Source organism: Myodes glareolus, chromosome 6 (genome assembly GCF_982192425.1).
Source record: "Myodes glareolus chromosome 6, mMyoGla1.1, whole genome shotgun sequence".
NCBI lineage: Eukaryota > Metazoa > Chordata > Mammalia > Rodentia > Cricetidae > Myodes > Myodes glareolus.
Window position 1 is genome coordinate 65,571,018 of NC_142031.1, and position 23,727 is coordinate 65,594,744.

The following is a 23,727-nucleotide window of genomic DNA, read 5'->3' on the forward strand; positions in this document are numbered from 1 at the left end:
AACAACAAAAAAAATCCCTCCAAAAACTTTACAAAATCCAAAGACCAACAGTCTGTGAAATAAAAAGATACCATAAAATACCAATACAAACACCTCTATTTCACGAGCAGGTAAGAACCACTACATTTTCAACAGTAAGAGAAGGACTGAATTAAACACATGAATAAAGAAGGTCCAAGAAGAAGAAATGAGGCCAGAATAGATACTGCAATTAGGAAGAAATTATAAATTTAAATCCTTGTAAAAATCCTACAAAGTCAGCAGCACTAATACAAGAATACTACACATTTGAAGGAAGAGAAACAAGTCGGTCCTTACAGAGCACTTGTGGGCTGGGAATACAGCTCAGTGGGAGATACCCAAGAACCACACAGAAGGTCATAAATTCAATCCCCAGCACCAAGCAAACAAACAAAACGACAAAAATCACCACAAAAAAAATACCTGAAACTTTTCCAACTAAATAATAAATCAAATTTATCCAAAAGCAGACAGACAAATTTAGAGTGATGGGATTATACAAAATAATTTATGTACTGTAACAATGTCATATTGCCTATTTTATTGTACAATAATAATTACTTTTCTCTGTTTTCTTGAGACAGGATTTCTCTGGGTAGACTGACTATTCTGGAACTCACTCTGTAGACTAGGCTGGCCTCAAACTCACAGAGATCCACCTGCCTCTGCCTCCTGAGTGCTGGGATTAAAGGCATGCCACACTGCCACCCAGCTAATGTACTGTAATTATTTAAAAAGCTAAATAGAAGGGTATAAGGAAATTCTCCATACTGGCTGAATTTCACAAAACTTTAATTACCCTTTAAAAAGTCCACAACTATATTGCATTTAACCATTTTATCTCACTCTATATTCTAATTAGAAGAAAGAAAGTCAGAATCGGAGCTGACAGAAGAAAAACAAAACAGCTATTAGCAGGATTTATCTATGTTGAGAAACAGTAAAGATGTGTACTTGACAGGTAAAACAATAAACAAAGATAAAACTAACCTAATATAGACAACGAAACATGTACAAGGCTTGAATTGTATCAGTAATAAATATATAATTGAGTTAGTTCACATTAGTTAAAGCGAGGTATCAAAAAAGCCAAATATTTTAAAGAAAATCTCTTAGGATTATTGTTTTTGAATAATTCTAAAAATAAACATTCTGACATGATAGTAGATATAAATAATAACATTTTGTTTCTGGGCATTTGATTCTTAACTATTCACTGAAAAAAATCTTAGAAACTGAAGTAGGTTTATTAAGTATAGATTTTCAAATTTTAAAATGTATGTTGTGTGTATATATGTATGTGTGTGTGTTTTCTTGCCACAGAACACATGTTGAGGTCAGAGGACAACCTGTAGGGCCTGGTGCTGCTTTCCTTCTACCATAGATCCTAGGGATTAAGATTAAATTTGGGTCAGGCTTTGTTACAAACACCTTTACCCAACAATTTTGCAGGCCTAAATTATAGATATTTAACCAAATACAAAAAAAGGAAAATCAAAAAAATTCCCTCCCTTAATCAATCTGTAGTATGCAATCTTTTACTACTAACCTCAAAGATGTTTTTAAAATAAACAAAATGTTATCACATCAAGAAATAAAAATAGAAACATTTCATATACTTTAACTTAAGATTTTTCTGACAATAATGCAGAAGGGTAATTCATAAAGACTTACCTATATGTGGCTGCTGAGCTGCTGCTAATGCATATTGCTGCTGTTGAGCTGCAGTTAACTGCTGAACTGTTAGTGCATTAGTCCTCTGAAAGAGCTATCAGGAAAAATATTTAATACAAAGATTAATACCAAAACACTACAATTCTTATTAGAAAGTTGTGAATATTTTAAACACTTATTGAAGAACTTTCTTAGCCATAATGATACTTTAATAAAACATTGTCAAAACCCCTATCACTCATGTTAATGATTCACACAGCACTTTGGTTACACGAGTAAAATGTTAAAGAGATTCTTATAAAAAGTATGCTTACCTGCTGCTGGGAATTGTAGTCAAAAAGGCCTACAGTAGCTCCCGAAGAGTCCATGGGTACCTGATTACCAGGATAGTCAAACTGTAAGGAATCCAGACCAACTTGGTCCATGGCATCCAGATTCTGAGTTTCAGGATTTGAAAATTCTTCAACAAGTGGTTTGTTAGCTGTAGGATTAGGAAGAGGACCCAATCCTTCTGGGGGATTAGTACTGGGGCCAAGGCGCTCAACTACTTCAGTTGGAGAGGCTTGACGACTTCCAGGAGTACGACTAAATAAAGGAAACAGAAAAGCACTATGGGTAAAAGTAGCAAGTCAAAGGGTAAATTGGTAAAGTGTGAAAAAACAAATGCTCCCCAACATATAAATACAGGTTTTCTGAGCCACCAACCATTACATTTCTCACATTTTTTCTATTTAATAACTGATTAAGAGTTGACATAGTTTCAATATTTTTATTATTACATGAATTTGAATACCATATCATATTAATTCAACCATACAGGTTAAGAGCAGGTAAGAAAAGTTGTCCATTATTATAACTTAGGACTATACCATCTAAAACTTTTGTCTAAAATCATAGACAAAAATTAAGTAAGAAAAACAAGCTACTAGACAAATATGGAAAGGTTAAAAATAAAAACCCACCCAACAACAAAACAAAAAAGAACCAGACATCATGGTTATGGTTTTAATTACTGAAAGAACTCTTAACTAAAACAAAAGGCTGACTTATGACTCTGGGGTTTCCTAAGCAATTTCTGTTTTATCATTTGGGCCTGTTTCCTTAATCAGAATGAATATATGACTGGTTAACTCTTTATAACTAAAAGAATGAAAGTGAGAAAGAACAGGAAAAAAAGCAAACAGCAGCCAATCAACCAGCCTGCCTTCTCAAAAGCCCCCTATAATAGTTACCTAAAAATCATCAAGTTATTTCTGTTTAAACAATCAAAAAGATATATAAATGTAGAAAATTTTTAAAACTTAAAGTACATAAAACACACATACACACACACACACACAAATTCTATATAAACAAAATAAAATGTAACATTTCTCTATCATACTATGGCTTCTCCCCTAGTGCCCCAAGAAATCCATTAATATTGGATTAAAATGTCAGCACTGGTTTCCCTTTGCATCAACATCCTTCATGTTGATGGATCCTCACATCCTTTTTACATTATGTTTAATCCTCAATTACAACTTATCTCTTCTACATATACACTTCCTGCAAGTATACTGCTTTAAGGAACTAACTATGTATTCATTCAAAGCACAAGCAAAGCATAAGTATGTAAGGTTAATGGCAATAAGGCGCTTAACTTAATGCCATCAAACCTAACAAACCCTAATTTGAGGTATTCTACATCAGTCGAAATTTGCTAGCATATACTGAGTAGTTTACAAAGTAACTATTAATTATAAGATTAGTTCATTAGGCATTTAAACATTCATGCTATTTTCTAGTCAATCACTGTCTTTGCAATACTACAAATGTTTTTCACTTTTAGCAATGCATCGGAACAACGGCTAGAGTTTTTTTTTTTTTTAACCCGCCCACTCGAAACATAAGGGAAAACAAAACAGGATTTCTTTCAAATCAGCCAATTAGAAAAGGTGAAGTGGCCCTAAACTTCATTCATTTCCATTTTATTTCAGTAATATATATATATTATGCATTATATACTAATATATATATATGCATTGCTACAAATTTAAGTTTAAAAAATAAAGTTGAAAAAGAGACCAATTAGTAACTATTCTTCTGAAGCCTTTTTACATGTCAAGTAGTAACTGATACTTTTTGTTTAATTGGTAAATCAAGCACATATATAAAAACTTAATGGAACAAAAATACTAAAACAGTAGTTCATATTTTTGGTGGCCTTTTTCTTTTTCCTCGAACCAGGATTTCTTTGTGTAGCCCTGGTTAATCTCAAACTCATAAAGATCGCCTGCTTATATTTCCTGAGTGCTGGGATCAAAGGAATGTGCTACAACTACTGGGTTCATGTTAATGTTTACAGGGAGAAATAACCTTTCACATAAAATGACTCAATACAGCAAAAGCAGAAAACAAACAAAAAAAAATCATGCTTTCAGTGGTGCTATTTTCTTGCTATAGTTAATGGTGTATTAACACTTCAATTATAAATATATAATCAACTGAGTTTTAAATGCCTGACCTTCACTAAAACATAACAGCAGAAAAGTAAAATCAGGAAAAGGTTCTAAATAAAGAACATTAAATTTCTTTCTTATCAAAAGAGGTTTACTGGTTTTGGATGCTTTTTTGCATGTTGAACAGAAGAAAATGGAACTTTAACAGTTACTGAGGCAGAAAATGCAGGAATCTAAAATGCACCAAGTAACTATGCTTTTACTTCAGTGGCCCATGAGGTAAAGCTCAACCACTACCAGAGGCTGCAGAGGTCAGTCTGAAGCATCAAGCTTCTAGCTTACAGTACGTGTGCAATGCTTATTCTAAAAAACAACAGATGAACGAAAATATGTTATTTAACGGCTAGGGGATAATAAAAACCTTCAAGATTCCAAGTTTAAAAGGTAAACATTTTCTATTTGAAGGAACAACTATGTATTAGCACAATTCACATACTCTATGAAAAACCACTGGTTCCTAAACTAATTTTGCCTCACATATCTAAGATGGGAGAAAAAAAAAATCAAATGGCCTGGGATGGCGAAGCATTTAACAAAACAATACAAGAGAAAAATTCCACTGGAAGATACTCAAGCACAACTTGGAAGGAAGGGGGAAAAATCATATTAAGCCTCTAATTCATTAATTAGCAAAGAACAAATCTCTAATTTAATTCAAAGTCGACAAAAAGTAATCACAGCCTCTAACATTATTCTTCCAACACAACACCCAGTTTCAGATACTATTTTGAGAATTTTTAATGATTTTTGCTCATTAATTCGACAAAAAAATTTCATTCAGATTAACACAACATACTAAGGAAATAAGGCAACCCTAAATAGGAAAACTATCAAAATAAATTACAACAACTAACTGCACCCTAAAAGAGATTCTTTTTTCTTCTTGAAAAGGTTAAAAATCTTACTTAAAATCTTTGCAATCGGCATCCATTCCATTTGGCAAACCTCTGCCATTTATTTTAGAGTCCTCATCATCTTGTTTAAGATCTCTGTTTTGGTCCTCCTCAAATGGAGAAGCCTTTCCTTTTTCATCTCCTTTCTCAGGTCCATCTGTTTCAGCATCTCTAGTACCCTGAGGAAAAAGAATCTGTTTGATTCTCAATACTTAATAAACACAAAAAATGACACCAAAAGGTGACCTAAAACTACCCTATAGGGCATGTAACAATAAAATCAATAATTTATTTTTTTAAGTGAACTAATTTAGCAAAGGCCAAAAAAATTAGTAAAACCTAGGCATTTATAACAGAAGGGCTAAGTCAACCTTAACTATAGCGATACAGGAAAAGCAGTAACACCACAAATTAGATTACAATATTTAATTCACACATAATTGATTTAGTTTCAGTTTAAATACTATCAGGAGTAAGAATTCTAATTTTGTAAAGCTTTAAAATATGATTTGGTTTTTGTTAACAGTTAAAATACACTTACAATTACTCTACAATTTTATGAACTTTGTGAACTAAGTGAAGAAAACTAATGGCAAATACCTTTAAAGTTCCTTTCAGGTCTATGGACAGAAAATAAGCTGATAATTAAGCTGGACACAGTGGTCCATATTTGTAATGCCAGGACACGAGAGGCTGAGCATGACAACTGCCGTGAGTTCAAGGCCAGCCTGGTCTACACAGTGAGTTCTAGGCTAGCCAAAGTTATACAGTAAGATCTCATACCAAAATCAAAAGAGCAAAAAATCTTAAGGCAAACAAAAATCACTGAAAATACTGAATTTTACCAAATACTATTTGCAATGAACACTTGCAAGTAAAAATAAATGGATAAAACCAAAAACAACAACAACAACAACAAAAAATACTAAACTTCTGCTCAAAATACTTACAAAAGTTCCCTTCCTAAATCGAGAATCCAATTTATCAGCAGGAGAGGAACTTAAGACATATTCTACCATGCTCACACCAAGGCCTCCACTTTCTGAGCGCGGAGAAAGAATTGCATTTACTTCACTGTTTCCATGAAAACTCTGTCCAGATCTTCTCTGTACCATAATAGGCTGGGACATTGAATGATCTGTTTGAAAGAAAAACACAAAAGAATTTTACTTTTAAGCCAAGTAAAATACGGTCATACAAATTAAGATATCAACCTAAAAATAAATAAATAAATCAGTATTTCCTATTAGTGTAATATTTTTGTTATACACAAACAGCTTTTCATTCTGCATAGTCGGGACATCTTTTTTTCAAATGATATATTATTTGTGTGTATATGTGCATACATGCGTGCACATGTGTAAGTCAGAGGACAATTATTTATAGTTTCCTCCTTCCACTTTGATATTGAGTACCAGGGATCAAACTCAGGTCATCAAGCTTGCACAAAGTGCCTTTACCAGCTGAACCGCCTCATTGGTCTTAAAGCATGCTTCTTAAAAAAACAGGTAAGACGTCAGAAGAAGACAACTTTGTGGGGTTGTTTCTCCCACAGTTATATGAGTTTTATTTAGTGATAAAAGCTTACGCAAAGAAGAGTCAAACCAAAACAACAACAACAACAACAACAAAAAACAGTGAGGCAGAAAAATTACTGAAGCCTGAGTTGTTTTTAAGTATAAAACCTAGAGGAGCAAAACAAGAGATCAGTTCTCAAGCTCAATTATACAGACTCGACTCACAACATAGTCATTAACAACTAATACCAATTGGACTTAGAAAAATCAAATCCCAAAGTATCAGATAAAGACTTTCTAGTTTCTTTCATTTTAGAAAATTATGCCTCCAACATAAACACCCCTGTTGAAAAGAAAAGGCTATTTTTAACACCTAAGAGCTAGCATAACTTAAATACAATCAATAAATTGGAGACAGCATTCAAATAACCCTTCTACTTCCCGTTTGTACTCATAAAGAGATTTCTCCTTATATCCCTTCCTTTAATCAATCACCCTCATAGTTTAAATATGAGTATACTATGAATCATGATAGGCATTATCATACACTGGAGAGTCCAAGAACAAACAAGACAACCTGATTTAGTTAGAATTACTATTATTGTGATGAAAAATCATGATCAAAGGCAACTTAGAGAGGAAATAGCTTATCTCACTCACAGTTCCATCTAACAGTGTATCATCAAAAGCAACTGTTCTCCTAAGGATGTGCTTCTTATAGGGAACGTGAACCCCAACACAAACTTTGTATTTTAAATAGAGCATTTATTCTAATATAGCTCAATTAGACTACAAGAAAAACATTCTTGTTTGTTTTTCAAGACAGGGTTTCGCTGTAGTTTTAGAGCCTGTCCTGGAACTAGCTCTTGGAGGTCAGACTGGCCTCAAACTCAGTCAGGCTGGCCTGACTGTGCCTCCTGAGTGCTGGGATTAAAGGCGTGCACCATCACTGTTCGGCCTAGAAAAACATTCTTAAGGGTGTGAATCTTCTCTTTCTAATCTCCAAATTTGGCACATTAGGTGGCATAATTTGGCTAAACAACAAAGAAAATTTTTATTACTGTAAGGAAATATAAGCCAAAATTAGCTGCTAACAAAATTTTCAATCTATGAATTTTCTACAACTCCCTTACCTTCAGGGTTTTAACTTTGTAGCATTTACTTTATATAGGGTAACAAAAAAAAATCTTTAAACTATTTTTAAAAGTTTTAAATCTCTTCATATTAATTAATAATTATATTATTGATCTGGATGATAAAAACACATATTTAACAAATTTTTAATTAAAAAAAGATGACTATCCAGGTGGTGGTGGTGCACACCAATCCCAGCACTTGGAAGGTAGAAGCAGTCTGATCTCTGTGAGTTCAAGGCCAGCCTGGTGTACAAAAATGAGTCCAAGGACAGCCAGCTGATACACAGAGAAACAGTCTCTTGTATTTCAAAAAAAGAAAAAAAAAACCTGGCACAATGGCTCAGTGGTTAAGAGCACTTGCTCTTTCTAAGTCCCCAGGTTCAGTTAATGAATCCATAGGCAGCTCACAACCACTCAAATTTCTAGTTCCAGGGAGCCAGATGCCTTCTTCTGATATCCTGGTACACACATACACCTGTAGGCAAAAACACTAAAAACATAATAAAACAAATAAATCTTTCAGGGGGGAAAAAAAAACTAAAAACAAAAAAAACCTGTTAATTTATTCACAAAAAATGTCAAGGTCGGAAAAGCAGGATCTGTCTGCCTATGTCACCCAAGTACTGGGATTGAAGGCATGCCACCACTGCCTGATCTCTAGTGGCTTAGCTCTGCACTCTAATCTTCAGGCATGCTTTATTTGTTAAAACACGAAGAAAATATCACTAAGTTTCTTACTTTGTGTATTTTGTTTAGCTACTTTACACTCAGCAATAAAAAAAGAAAGTATCTATAAAACATATTTACCTATCTAATCCTTAAATTTGATTCATGGGGGTCTTTGTGAGTTCAAGACCAGCCTGATCTATGAACTGAGTTCCAGGACGGCCAGAACTGTTTGTTACACAGAGAAACCCTGTCTCAAAAAACTAATAATAAGTCCAAATGTTTTAAAATTTACAAATAAGGCCAGGTGGTGGTGGCACACATATTTAATCCCAGCACTTGGGAGGCAGAGGCAAACAGATGCCTAATTTACAGAGCTAGTTAGGGCTGTTACACAGAGAAACCCTGTCTTGAAAAAACCAAAACCGAAATAAGGCCAGCCTGGTCTACGAGAGTCATGGCTATACTAAGAAAACACACACACACACACACACACAAAAAAAAAAAAAAAAGAAAGAAAGAAAGAAAGAAAGAAAGAAAAAGAGAAATCTAAACTATAAGCTTCAACAAAGGTATCACAATTTTTCCCCCAAATTGTTTAAGGATAGGCAGAGTTTTAAAAACACTGAATTTGTTCAAAATTTTCACCTAAACACCAATAACTTACGAGAAGTTCCCCACGCAGTCTCTCTCCATTCATCATCCGCAAGAAATATGCCTTTTTGTCCATCTTTTGTTGAATCATCAGGTTCCCAAAACTTTTTGGTAGGCAATAGCTATTTGAAAGAAACACAACAACAAAAAACTTTTATAATATCATACAATTTACAAAGAGTAAGTATATAAGGAACTGCAAACATATCACTCATATATAGACGTTAATCTACAAGCAATCCTTTTTCCAAGCTCTCTCACTGAACATCAAAGTAACTCCTCACTTATGCACTGGCTCTAATAATTCTAGGCCTTCAACTATACTGCTAATATTTTTACTATATCCTGATTGCCTTTCTTTTTAAATTTTCATTAGATTTATTCCGTTTGTGTAAAAGTTTTGCCTGCATGTATGCATGCATATCACATGAGTGCTTAGTGCCCAAGGAGGTCAGAAGGGTATCAGATCCCCTTAGACTGGAGTTATTGATGGCTGTGAGCCACCATGTGAATGCTAAGAACTGAACCCAGGTCCTCCGAAAGAGCAACAAGTGCTTTTAACCACCAAACCATCTCTCCAGCCCCCTCATGATTTTCTTTCTATATTAATTCTCTTTACTAAAGAGAATTACTAAAGAGTTACTAAATTCCCTGTTAATAACAAAAATGCCCAGAAGTTACTAAATTTTCTTTCACTTCAATAAGCTACGTTTGAACTATCTCATCAAATATCCAGAATATAAAATTTTCTTTTTCTAGTTTTTAGATTAATTATTCACCAGTATTCACCAGAAGTGAACGTCACAACTCTTACTAGCTCTTAAATAGTAGCAGTATCTCAAGCCCAAATCAGAAGCTGTGAATTAACACAATACACACAAAAACACTAATGGTATTTTTGAGGTAATAACCTCAAGGCCTTATGCTCTATGCTATATGGTAGCATGTAAAAATGACAGTCAGCAGAACCATTCAGTAACTCTATCTATTCCTGACACTTGGAAACAGAATTACGTTTGTTTGAACAGATTTGTTTTCTTAGATATACATTTGGCATTTTAAGTAAGCATTCATAAACATTATTTCATCCTATTAAAGGCCAAGTCATTGAGAGCTCATAATCAGATCTGTATATACTTCTAGTACTACATTGACCACACTAGTTACCTGTATTTGCCTCTTTAAAGGCATGGTTACCTTATCTTCAGAGAACTTACAAACAGAGGGAAAGAAAACATAACTCAGTAATAACTGATTTAGGGTCTGAGAGATAATGCAGTAATATATATATATATATACACACACACACATATATACATATACATATATACACACACACATACATATACATACATACACACACATATGTTGTGTGTGTATTTTCACGTATATGTGTGTGTATGTATGTATATGTGTGTGTGTGTGTGTGTGTGTGTGTGTGTGTGTGTGTGTGTATTTTCAGGAGGAGGGGTGAGTTGCAAGGTGAGAAATAGAATAAGCATAAATGAAACATGAAATAATGAACAAAATTAAAACTTGAGATAATGCAGTGTTATACATATAAAGATGTAAGAAGACCCAAATTTGACACTGGTAAATCTAACCAGGTTGATTATGAGTAACCTTAAAAGCATGTTAAGGAAACTCAGTTTTACTAAAGCAACAGGAAATCAAGATAGGTTAGCAAGAGCAATAGTATGTTTTGGAAAACAATTCAAGTTATAGTAACAACTGATAGAATGGGGGCAACTAGAGGTAAGAAATCCAGTTCAGCAAAATCACAACAGAGCCAAGAAAGTAAGAACTGAAAGAGGGTACTGGTAGAAAAGAGCTGAGAAATAAATGGATCTAGGAAGACATTTGGAAGATCAAAAGGAGTTAATTAGAAACGGTAGGAAAATGCATAACACCTTAAGAAATAATAAATGACAGTGTTACTAATCAAACTGAGAAGCAGTGTTGAATGGAAAGGAGCATGTTCCTAATTTTTACAGATTTTTTTTCTTTTCTTTTGTTTTGTTTTTTGTTTTTTTCCAAGTCAGTGCTTCTCTGTTTGACAGTCCCGGCTGTCCTGAAACTCGCTTTGTAGACTAGGTTGGCTTTGGCCTTGAACCCACAGAGATCCACCTGTCTCTGGCTCCCAAGTGCTGAGATTAAAGGTATGCACCACCACCACCTGGCCTACATATCTTTTATAAAATAAAAATTTATAACTTTTAAGAAACCAACTCAAAAAAAAAAAGGCCAGTTTTTACAGGTTAGGATCTTTCTAAATGTCATGTCTCGGTTAAAGTATAGACATTTTAAAGAATAATCTCCTCAGGCTGGAGAGATGGCTCAGAGGTTGAGAGCATTGCCTGCTTTTCCAAAGGTCCTGAGTTCAATTCCCAGCAACCACATGGTGGCTCACAACCATCTGTAATGGGGCCTGGTGCCCTCTTCTGGCCTGCAGGCATACACACAGAGAATATTGTATACATAATAAATAAATAAATAAATAAATAAATAAATAAATAAATAAATAAATATTAAAAGAAAAGGTAATCTCCTCTGACAAAGACTCCAGTAAGTATAAAACATATTTTATATTTAAATAATATAAGATAAAGTTTTAACTAACAGGAGCACTAATCATAGACATAGAAGTAGCTATGCATTCATCTTCTTTTTTTAAAAATATTTATTTGTTATGTATACAGTATTCTGTGTGCGTGTATGCCTGCAGGCCAGAAGAGGGCACAAGACCTCATTACAGATGGTTGTGAGCCACCATGTGGTTGCCGGGAATTGAACTCAGGACCTTTGGAAGAATGCTCTTAACCACTGACCCATCTCTCCGGCCCCCTGCATTCATCTTCTGAAAGAAGTAGAAATAACAGTATTCTGGTGCGGGAGGTCCTTCTGTCTATGTTGCTTTTATTGGTTAATGAATAAAGAACTGCTTTATGTTTATGGCAGAGAAGAAAAGAACTAGGTGGGGAAAGCTAGGCTGTGTACTGGGAGAAGGGCAGAGTTGGGGAGCTACCATGGAGCTGCCGCCAGAGTCAGACATGCCGAAACTTTGCTGGTAGGCCACAACCTTGTGGTGATATACAGATTAATAGAAATGGGTTAAATTAATATGTAAGAGTTATTGAATAAGCTAGAGCTAGTGGGCCAAGCAGTGCTTTAATTAATATTAGTTTCTGTGTGACTATTTCGAGTCCAGCTAGTCGGGCGGCCGGGAAGTAGCAAGCAGCTCTCTCCTCCAACAGTATTCCACTGAGAAAACTATTCCATTTTTTTTTGAAATAATATTCCCAGAGTGTCTTTATAGACCACTGCCTTAAACAGCAAAATGCAGAACTATGGATTAGCATAGTGGTAAAAGCACCTGCCTAGAACACACAAGGTCCTGTGCTCCATTCTCAGTATCGCAAATAAAACGCATATTGCTTATGTAGGGAAGAAAAACTCATGTCAAATATTCAATATGCCAATTTTGCCAAATACTAAGAAAAACTGTATTTCTTACTTCGCAAACATGTATAAGTTATTGGATAAACAGGAAATAATTTAGCTAAAATTAGCACTTCTACTAAAGACCTCCAGTACACTCTAGAATGCTTTGTTAATTTTTTAAAAAGTACTTTTAGTTGAGTGTGTATGTGCTGCATGTAGTGCATGCACATCAGTGTGTTTGGAGTCAGAGTCAAGATGTGCCTTTTGTCTATGGCTCTCTGCCTTTTTGCCCTAAGACAAGGCCTCTCGCTACAGTGAAACCTCACCTTTCATTGGGGGGTGGGGGTGGCTAGGTTGGCTGGCCAGTGAGCTATTAATTTCTGCCCATGGTTGGAGTTATAGGCAGTCATGGCTACCTACTCATGCTTACCTATTCACCTATTCAGCCATCTGCCTAGCTCCTTAGAAAATATCTTCTGTGACAATCTAACCATTAATTTAAGCACTATTCCTAGCTTGTGACCCTAGTTTAAAATGGACTGAACATAGGTGAAAGCAACTACTCAAGAAACAAAGAGTTAAAACAAAAATTGAGAAAATGGAGGTTAAATAAATTGAGACAGAAAGAGATTTGTCTTCAAGAATTCTTTGATTAGCAGGGTGGTGGTGGTGCACGCCTTTAATCCCAGCCTTTGGGAGGCAGATCTCTGTGAGTTCGAAGTCAGCCTGGTCTAAAATAACTAGTTCCAGGACTGGCTCCAAAGCTACAGAGAAACCCTGTCTCGAAAAGCCCCCCCCCACACACAAAAACAAAAAAAAACCCCACAACTTTGATTTGATTATATGTAATACAGTGTAAACAAGAATTCATAATATAGAAAACAAGGCTAAGAAAGCTTAAAATCTAAAATAAGATTCTACCTATTACCACTCCCTAACTCACAAAGCTGAGTCTAAACCATGGTTGGGAAATTCAATGTTTCTTGTCTTCAACCTCAAAACTCTGATATGACTGACACAGAATTTTTTCCTCCAGAAAAAATTTATGGCTGAGCAGTGATGGTGCACGCCTTTAATCCCAGCACTTGGGAGACAGAGGCAGGCGGATCTCTGTGAGTTCAAGTCCAGCCTGGTCTAAAACAGCTAGTTCCAGGACAGGCTCCAAAGCTACAGAGAAACCCTGTCTCGAAAACAAAAGGAGAAAAAAAAGAATTTATGGCTTGCTCTCTCACTGTAAAGAAACAAATAAGGATCCTATCTACACTGCTCCATAAACAAATCAACCAAATTTCTATTCCAGTATTTGAGGCACACTTGTCATCTATAAACTGTTGAACAAAAAGTTTAAGCCAATTTAAACATAATTAACATTATGTTTAAAACTAAGTTCATATTGCTTATCTCAGAACTCAGATACTTTCAAGAAAAGGAATGTTGTGACAACAGATTATAAAGAAAAAAACTGAAGTATAAGATCACTCTACTTATAAGTTCTCTCTCTCTCTCTCTCTCTCTCTCTCTCCCTCCCTCCCTTCCTACCTCCACACACACACACACACACACACACACACACACACAAAGTTGTGGAGAACAGCAACAATAAAGAAACCATGATGTAATTTTCTGAATTCTTATAATGGTGTTCTTATATTCTTTTAATCCTTTCTGTAAATAAAAGATAGTAACAGATTTTAGCTTTTCAATTTATTTCTAAAGAAAATATAATAAATCTGCTATTAAATTGAGACTACAATGAAAGACCACCAAGAGGCTGTTTAATCTAGCACATAGTAGCCATACTAGGAACCTTTCATAGTCAAAGTAAAAATCATTTAATTACCTGATTATTTCAAAGAATTGCATCTCATTACCAAGATTTTGTCTCTAGCTATTTAATTTCATTTTTTTCTTGTGTTAGTTTAAGTATTTCAGAGAGATGAGACCCTATTTATTACTTAAGAATAGTTGTTTAATATTCTCCATAAGGAAACACAGCCAGAAGGTTAAATACTAGAAGGTTTACATACAGCTGATAAAGAGCACTACTGGGATTTAAATCCTTAGTCATTTCATTGTAAGGCTTTTCTCTTTGCATTTATTATTATAGAAGTTTCTTTTTCAATCTTAATGCAATTCATAATTATTTCTAAGAATTTCCAGTATTAAGATTATCACTCAATAAATAAAAAGTTTAAGATTACTAATAGTCTTTACTCTAAGAATGGTTAAAACAGTGATTTTATAAATATACTGCAACCCTCTAAACACTATCTGAAATAGCTGATTTTCTTTGTAGGTTTTGTTTTTTCAGACACTTCTCTCTGTGTAACCCTGGCTGTCCTGGTACCATGTAGTCCACAATGGCTTTGAACTTAGAGATCCCCTAGACTCTGCCTCCTGAATGCTGGGATTTAAGACATGTGCTAATATATCTAGATAATAAAGCTGTTTGATTGATTGATTCCATTTATTCCTAACAACTCAGATCAGTAAGGGCATTTGAGTTAAGTCTTATTTCTCTTTTCAAAGAACTCAGAATTAATGGCATAGCTTAGTAAGATTTCTGTAAGAAGAGAGCTACTCTACCATTTTATATAAGATTTTGTTTTTAAGACAGGACCTTATTTTGTAGTTTTATCTATCCTGGAAGTCACTACGTAGGCAGGCCTTGAATTGACAAAGACCCACCTGCCTCTGCCTCCCTAGAGCTGGAATTAAAGGTATTAATTGCCATGCCAGGCTCTACTTGAGATTTTTAAAACACCAATTTTCTTTAATATTTTCCTAAAATACTGTGTCAAAATAGGAGAATTTATTTATTACACTAAGCTATGAAACTGCCTCCTCCAATAAAACTCATTAGCTCGGTGTGATCTTAAAATTTTGGTTTCTTCAAAAAATTTCGGGCAAGATCCTTTTATTTTGTTATTTCAAAATTCAACAAGAGTCACCTATATGTACCCCTAGTCAACTGGTAACAGTTAATAGGCATGAGCTTCTCAGTATACTTGATTATAATACTGCATCTCTATACATACTAATAAAAAAATAACCCTTCCTATGAATATTTGTTTGTTGTAAGCCACATGTTATAACGAAAATCAGTAGGTCTTTGACAAAAGCATGCTACTGGAGGAAAAGAAGAGTGATTTTATGAATACATAAATATAGATTCATTTCTATCTTTGGGTGAACAACTTAAGAGACTGACCTATGGATGATAGCTTAATAAATCCATCAAGAAATACAAAAATGGTACATTTAAAATGAGTCCTAGAAGTAAACACAATTCTCCATATTAGAGATTTATAGCAATTAAGACCCAATAAGCAAAACCTTACCCTTAAAAGGAAAGAACAGGGCAATCTATTAAAAAGGGATTTTTTTTTACATTATAAAAACAACTCCGATAAGCAATTTTAGAAAATTCAAGAGCCAGACAGTACAGGCTGCTTTAATTTATTCCAATGAATGAATTCTGGAATGAAACAAACAAGCACCTCACCTGTCAGTAAAGGAGGAGAAGACTGGTGAGAGAGAGACAGGCAAAGAAGGAAATCCCAGAAGGTTCCCTGCTGCCTGTGAGATGAGGAAAGATAGAAAGGCTTGTGGGAGAGAACCCAGAGACAGAGATTTGATAGGTTTCTTAGCTATCTCTTAGAAGTAACAATATTACTGGAAAATTGTTTTAAATTTAAAAAAAAAGCAAAACCTGCTTATTTAAAAATATTTCTTACTGGATGAAGGTCACTGATGAAACTGGCCTGCAGTCATCCAGAGAGCAGGAAATTAAGGCCCTACAGCACTCTGGGTGTGCACATCTAATGTGTCTGCTAATAAAGAGTGGATTCTAGCTTATTTAACTATTCGGCCCAACTCCTCGACTTAAAACCTTTGTCTACCCACAGACAACTAATTCAACCACTGCTTCTGAACATAATTTTTAACCACAAAGGTATATTTAGCTTTCTCACATTTTATTTTTAAATAGAAAAATAGAGTCAATTTGTATATAAATCTATAATACACATAGAAGTAAAGAACCATGCCTAGAATTAATGTAGGATTCTCACTCTTACAAAAACCAGTCTGTCAAAAACTGGAGACAGAAACACTTAAGGAATGCTTTATTATTTTAGTATTTTAAGATAGGGCTTTCCTACATAACCTAAACTGACCTTGAGCTCAAGACTATTGCCTTGACCCACAAAATGCTGGAATTGCAGGCATATTCTACAGCATTCCCAGATCTGCTGTTAAGATATACTATTCTATTTTCTAAAAACCAAAGAAAGTAAGTGGCAGGTAAAAAACAAAAGCCCTTCCAACTGTCTCTGTTTAGTCTACTCAAGTGTAAATAATGCCTGAAGAGCCATTTTACTACAAGATATAGGCTTTCTTTTAGGAGCAAAAAAGTATTCCCTCTCTCAAATTTTTCTTAGGGCCCAGATTAGATTTGACCTTATGTACTGTATGTACTGAACTAACAAGTTTATTTTGGCAATACTTAGCTTAAGCACCTTAACTCACCCTTAAATCAGTCCTCTGAAAATGACAAACTCTTTGGAAAACGCTGTTCTGAAGAAAGGGAGGGTTAGCTAGCTGCAGGGTGCCCTCTTGTGGCCCAAAGGAGTGACTGGACTCTCTTTCTGCATCTGAAGAGCACAGCATTGGATGGAGTGAGTCTCATGAAGGTCTCTAATCTACTAAAGTAAAATAATCTCCAGGAGCAAGCAATTAATTACACATCTTAGGTCTGTTTACTGTTACTTTCTACTATCAAAGTCCACACTTGAGTGTGTAATGTAGAATACAACAAAGCTATGTCCACGAGAGTTTTTATCAAAGTTTCCTAAAGTTCATTAGGAATATGGAAAACTAAGTATTTTAGATGTCTTAAAATATGTAATGGTATGGTTAACTGGGTACCCAAAGAAAATTATAGATTAATAGAAAAGATAACATCCTTTCAAAATTGTAGAGTACCTATCATGCTAAGCATTCAAAGCTAGCAATTTATAGAAAATAAATACAAAACTGTAATCAGTAACATAATGAAAGTATTTATAAAGAACTAAATGAGAAGTCAGATGAGGAAGTTAATTAATTCTAATGCAGATAGCAATGGGATACTAGGCAAGTCTAACAGAGGATTAGAAGTTTATTAAATATCTTTGGTGAACAAGAAAGACTTTGGGGAAAGAATAGTAACAATCAAGCATAGCTAAAGCAAACAGCATACATATATAAAATAGCAGAATAGGATGTATTCTTTTGAGTAGAGCTAATTCTAATTAACTCATTACCAAATATTAAGACATTATTTAACCAAGTCAATCAAAATCACCTAGACACAAATAAGCACACTAATAACGACTTACTGAATTTAAGTTACAAAACGAGTAATCCCCCCAAAATCACGACTGCACAATTACATAATTTCAAGGGCTTTTTGAAAACCTATATCTGAAAGCTGCAACTATTATTTCCAAGATTTATGGTTTAGAAAAATAAACTTCAACGACTCAAAAATTAATGTGAATCACAAATTTTTAGTATCGGCAAGTTCTTACCTCTCCCATTCCCCGAGATTCTAATGCAAGAGCTTGAAAATCATGATTCATTTCATCCACAGATCAAACCTGGTAAGTAACGAAAATTGAAAGTTAGCAGGAATTTAATAACGTATTAGCTATATGGTACGGGTATTAACTAATACTACCAAATTCCAAAATACAGAAGAATAGATGTTTCTATGAAAATAAGTTTTCTCAAATAAATTACTTGAGAGCAAGCTATACTGAAATGGATGAGTTGTTTTTTTTTTAAATAAAAAACTGTATGCTAGCAGACCACTACATATTCTTGTGCAACAGAAGAAAATGAAGTAAAAAACAAGAAAAGTGAGTCCAATCATTAAAGCATTTCTTTTCAGTGTTATAATTACTACTACAAAATAATTTTATGCTACTTAAGATTGTTAGGATTTCTGAAAAATTAGCACCATTTATTTGTAAGCCTAATTTATATAATTTTTCCTGTAAATATTTAGCAAATAATCAATTAAATGGTGCTTTACTTTTTAAGTGAAAACATTTAATCTACAGTGAATTAACTACAGTTTTATTGTGGTTTTCTCAAGAAAGCATTTCTCAGCCCTTCCATTCTCAAGAGCTGACTACTCCCTCTTATGTGACAATGTGTTGTTATTGGTCCCCTGCCTCCTCCAACTAAGAAACTAAAGAAAAAAAACACGCAAGCTTGAAGGTTCTCCAAACTTATAGCTTTGAAATTCAACTAATTCAAAAATCCTATTATCCCTTTCACAGTTAACAAACTGAAAGAACTAACTATACTCCTTCCTGTAATACTCTCTGTCCTACTTTGTGCCTATAATTAATTTTGCTTTCCTAGGTTTCTAGTTACTACTCCATGGATTCCTGTTTTCCCCCCTCATCTCTTAAATCTTAGCATTCCTTGTGTAAGACAATCTCTATTCTCCATGCTTTGGGAGCTATCCAGATGATAGCTCTCTAATTTGTATTTACACACTAAACCACTTATTCTCCACAGCTCCAGTTATCTCCTTTTTATTTCCTTGGATGTACCACAGGAAGTTTCCTTTACCTCCCTTTTTACAACCGTTTTCATCCTTTACCAAATCCTGTTAAACCAATCTTACCCAATTCAATGTTTTCCAGTCCTTTAGTTGAGTATATCATCTTTTAAAGATCCAAAACACTGCAATCTTCTCACACTTTCATTCTGCAATCTAATCTCCAAATTATCTTTCTGAAACTACTCTGATCATGTGACTCCTGTAGTTTCATCCCTAAAGATAAAGCTCAAACTCTTTTATGTGGCTTACAAAGAAATATCTTAGCTAGTGAAGATGCCTGCCACCAAGCCTAACAACTTGAGTTTAAACCCCTGGACCCACAGGGTGGAAGGAAAGGATGCCCTCGGATGTCCTCTGATCTCCACTAAATAGGTGTGGGGAGCTGATGAAGTCCTGAGTCAATGTGTATTGTTGGCATGGGCACAGCAATGTCAATCAAGGACTCCTCAGACCATGACAACAGCTAAGTTTCTTCTCCTCCAAGTTGTAGTGTTTATGAACATTAACCAGTTTGTATACAAACTAGCCATAGTTTTCTCCTCCCAGATGACTGCTTCCCTACAGAGACCTATGAGGCTAGCTAACTTTAATTCTTCCTCATGCTGTGTATTAATACACAGGCTGAATTTTCAGGGTTCTAGTAGATGGCCTCCATTAGAACGAACAGAACCCACATGATCCCAGGTAGGCTGTATGTGTAGCTTTTTCATTCCCACATTGCCCCAGTCAGGTTTCGAGGACCAAAAAGCAAATGTTAATTAATAAAACAAATTATAGTTCAGACATTTAGTAGTTCTAGAACTCTGGACAAACAGACGTTTCTTCTCTATATTCTGATATAAAGAGTTGTTACATAGATTTGCTGTGAACAGTAAGTCAGATAGGAGTGGTTGGTAGGTAAACATTCAAGTCAGCTAAAAAAAGAGTTGGGGGGGGTGTTTAGAGATGGCAACAGTTAAGAGAACTGGTTGCTCTTTCAGAGGACCCAGGTTCAATTCCCAGAACCTGCACGGTAGCTTACAGTTGTCTGTAACTCCTGTTCCAGGGGATGAATGCCCTCATACAGACTTACCTGTAGGCAGAACACCTACGTACATAAAATAAAAATAAGTTATTTAAAAAAAAGTTTCAGAGGCTGAAAAGATGGTCCAACAGTTTAAGTCAGATGACCAGAGTTCAGTTCCCAGCACCTGCACCAAGCAGTTCATAACTCTAGCTCTTCGGACCTCCTCTGATAGTCCCCTACACGCAATGCTCACAAACACTTAAAATAGACAAATTACAAAAACAAAATGACATTATATGGATCTAGAGAGCAAATAAGTTTTTTGACTTGGTAGAAACACTGGATTAACAGTTCTTACTAAGTGAGTATTTCATTCACCTCATTAATTCAATAAGCTTTTACTAGACAGTTCAATCAGACCCAAACCTTTCTACTATGAACTCCAAACTAAAAACAAACAAACAAAAAAATCCAAAAACTATTTGCAGGTAATAGTAAAAACAACTGAACAAAGAAACTGAGAGCCTACACTCCAAAGAAAGATCCTGCGGAATAAAATTTCTTTTTTGTTTTTCTTTCTTTTTTTTTTGTTTGCTTGCTGGTTTTGTCCAAGGGACAAGCAAGATGGGCTTTGAAACTCCTATAGCAAACCCACTCTCATAAGTCCTAAACTAAACCACAAAAATTTGGAGCAACCAGAGCTGCTGTATAACAAGGGGAGGAATCCCAGAAAGAACGAATACAAATTTTACATTTAAATTAAAATACACATAGATATAGATGACTCTGGGACTACAGGTCTAGAACCAATGCCAAGAAAACCAAGGATGTAAGAATTAAGCAAATTTCTGCTGCTGACCAAAAATTTAGATTTAGAGTTCATAAAAATAAAATACAACATTCTCTACAACAAAATCTAATCCTCAACCTATCAAGCATAAAGTCTGAAATTCATACTAAAGACCTATGAAGAAACTAGAAAACAATGTAAAGAGAAAATTAACAAAGATGAACACTGAAATTAGACTGTGCCCTGACCTATGTTGCTCTGTATTGTTTTTTAAAAAAATCAGTTTTTACACTGTGCCTTGCCTTAAGAGACCCTGTATCACAAATAGCTTGGTTTGTCGAGACAGGATTTGACTGAAACTCAGAGATCTGCCTGCCTCCCAAGTGCTGGGACCATGCCTAGCTATACCACAAGTAGCTTTTGACTCCATTTTGAGGTATTGTGTGCCTAGGTAGACACATGAAAGGCACCATTTGTCCAGCACCACCCACATGGCAAACTAATAAATGACTTAGTCTAGCAGAGAGTGCCACCCTATACATTTATCTGGGTAAATCCAACTTTAACGGCACATGGGTTTATTAAAACCACATCAGGAAAAACAAAGCCAAATATTTATCAGATACATCAGACCAAGGCAAGAATCTGTTTCACTTGAACCCAATAAAGAGACAAACACTTAGCACTGTGATGGCAATCTCCCGATGACGTGTGTGTGTGTGTGTGTGTGTGTGTGTGTGTGTGTGTGTGTGTGTTAGAGAGAGAGACAAAGACAGGGAGGCAGACAGGCAGAAAACTCTCTACTTTCTGGGAGGAGAGAGATAAACAGGCAGAATTCTCTACTTTCGTAGGGGTTTCAGCATGGTTCGGCCCCTTCTGTTGACAAGGTCTGCTGTCTGTTCATCAGTCTGGACCTGCCACCCATCTCACTGTTCATTTATCTAGATTCAATCCTGCCCTTAGCTCTGTTTACCTTCCTCCTGCAACTCTGCTCTGACTGTGCAACCTGATTGCAATCAACTAGCAGCCAGCAATTTCACCAACTGAGGTTATTTAACAACAGACCCCGGCTTTCCTATCAGGTTTCCAGCTTTAGTCACTCAGGCCTCTTTCTTTGAAACTCTTTGCCTCTTTAACCGTTGCAGCTATTTTGCAATCTACATATATACATATAGATGTTTAGATAAACTATGTCATCTGAGAGTTAATGCTAATAAATACGATTGTAATAAAAAAGAATATGTTCACCTTAGCCAGAACTATCAAGGAAAGCAGGAATACCTGGCAAACTGCTGCCATTAAAAGCTTCATTCTCTGTAAATTTACTGTTAAGTAATGCCTGACAATGTGGAAAAACAAATATGTTTGTCTATGTTTCTGACATAATGCGTCCATAACAATTAACCAACATCAAGCTAACTCATGACAGATGAGGAGATAAAGTAACTATCAAGTGTACAAGATAAAAAACATGCTTCTAGCATGTGAATCTGATGATTAGTGTCAACTTGACAGACTCTAAAATGGACCTCTGGGAATGCCTATGGGGGATTATCAGGATGCATAATTGCAGTGGGACTGACTTTGATCCTGAGCTACAGAAAATGGAGGAAAGGAGGTAAGTACTAGAATCTCTTTATCCCTGTTTCCCGATTGTGGATATCATGTAAACAGCTACTTTATGCTGATGCTTTGACTCCCCTACTACAATGGACTGTACTTTACACCGAGTTAAATATAAACCCTTTCTCAAGCCAAGCATGATGTCAAATGCCTTTGATCCCAGCACTTGAGAGGCAGAGGCAGACAGATCTCTGTGAAGTCATGGTCAGCCTGGTCTACACAGTGAGTTCCAGGATAGCCAGTGTTACACAGAGAAACCATGTCTTGAAGAACAAGAACAACAACAACAACAAATACACACACACACACACACACACACACACACACAAACAAAACCCTTCCTCCTTGAAGTTGCTTTTGTCAGAGTATTTTTTAACCAAAGAACAGACTGAAAAAGAAACAAAGATAGTAAACTAATATAAAATTTCATCTCTTGAGAGAAATTAGATCTAACAACCGAATGGAAACACTAAAATGGAGAAATACCTCTTTCAATGTCACTTAATAGCAAAGTAGATAATAGAAGGGTCAGTAAAACTTGAAAGTAGATAAAAAGACTTCTAATCTAAAGGATGGGGGCGGGGAAGGAGGAAGAAAAATAAAGGTCACAAAATCCCAACACCTGAGAAGCTTTAAAGCAGGAGGACTTCTGGGACAAGGACTACTGGTGATGCCCAGGCTAACACGGATACATGGTGAAACCTTTATTTTTTTTCAAATATTTTATGTATATGACTGCCCTGTCTTCATATACACCAGAAGAGGAAATAAGATCCCATCGCAAATGGTTGTGAGCCCCCATGTTGTTGCTGGGAATTGAACTCCAGACCTATAAAAACAGTCCAAGTGACCTTAACAGCTGAGCAGTCTCTCCAGACCCCAGTGACCTTGACTTAAAAAAACAAAAACAAAAAAGAAAAAAAGCAGAGCTTTCTTTGTGAGGCCAAGCTAGTTAGTGGGGTACAGGTTTCTTATCCCAGCACTTAAAGCAGAAGCATCAGGAATCCAAGGTCATCATTCTTGACTACACTAGCAGTTCAAGGACTGTTGTAATTCACCACCAAAAACAGGAGCCAGGAAAATGGCTCAGTGGGCAAAGATACTTTGTTGTCAAAGTATCTTTGAAGAATAAATGACTCCCAAATTGTCTGACTTCAACAAGTATGTAACATGGGTTCCTATCCAC

The 23,727-nt window shown here is 35.3% G+C and overlaps 1 protein-coding gene across 11 annotated transcripts in view; it reads right to left on the reverse strand.

Annotated features, from left to right (window-relative positions):
- Pum2 (pumilio RNA binding family member 2) overlaps positions 1 to 23,727 on the reverse strand; it is a 75,020-nt gene that overhangs the window by 39,690 nt on the left and 11,603 nt on the right. For 9 of the 11 annotated variants that reach the window (XM_085690864.2, XM_085690862.2, XM_085690860.2 and 6 more), the window contains exons 2-7: positions 18,077 to 18,145; positions 9,076 to 9,184; positions 6,040 to 6,227; positions 5,102 to 5,268; positions 2,010 to 2,280; positions 1,696 to 1,789 (exon numbers count right to left, since the gene is read on the reverse strand). In XM_085690864.2, the coding sequence (XP_085546990.1) occupies positions 1,696 to 1,789; positions 2,010 to 2,280; positions 5,102 to 5,268; positions 6,040 to 6,227; positions 9,076 to 9,184; positions 18,077 to 18,127 (880 nt within the window). In that variant the 5' untranslated portion in view covers positions 18,128 to 18,145. Of the gene's footprint in view, positions 1 to 1,695; positions 1,790 to 2,009; positions 2,281 to 5,101; positions 5,269 to 6,039; positions 6,228 to 9,075; positions 9,185 to 16,008; positions 16,083 to 17,033; positions 17,159 to 18,076; positions 18,146 to 23,727 lie in introns of those variants that run through there. The other 2 variants (XM_085690865.2, XM_085690869.2) reach the window with 2 other exon arrangements.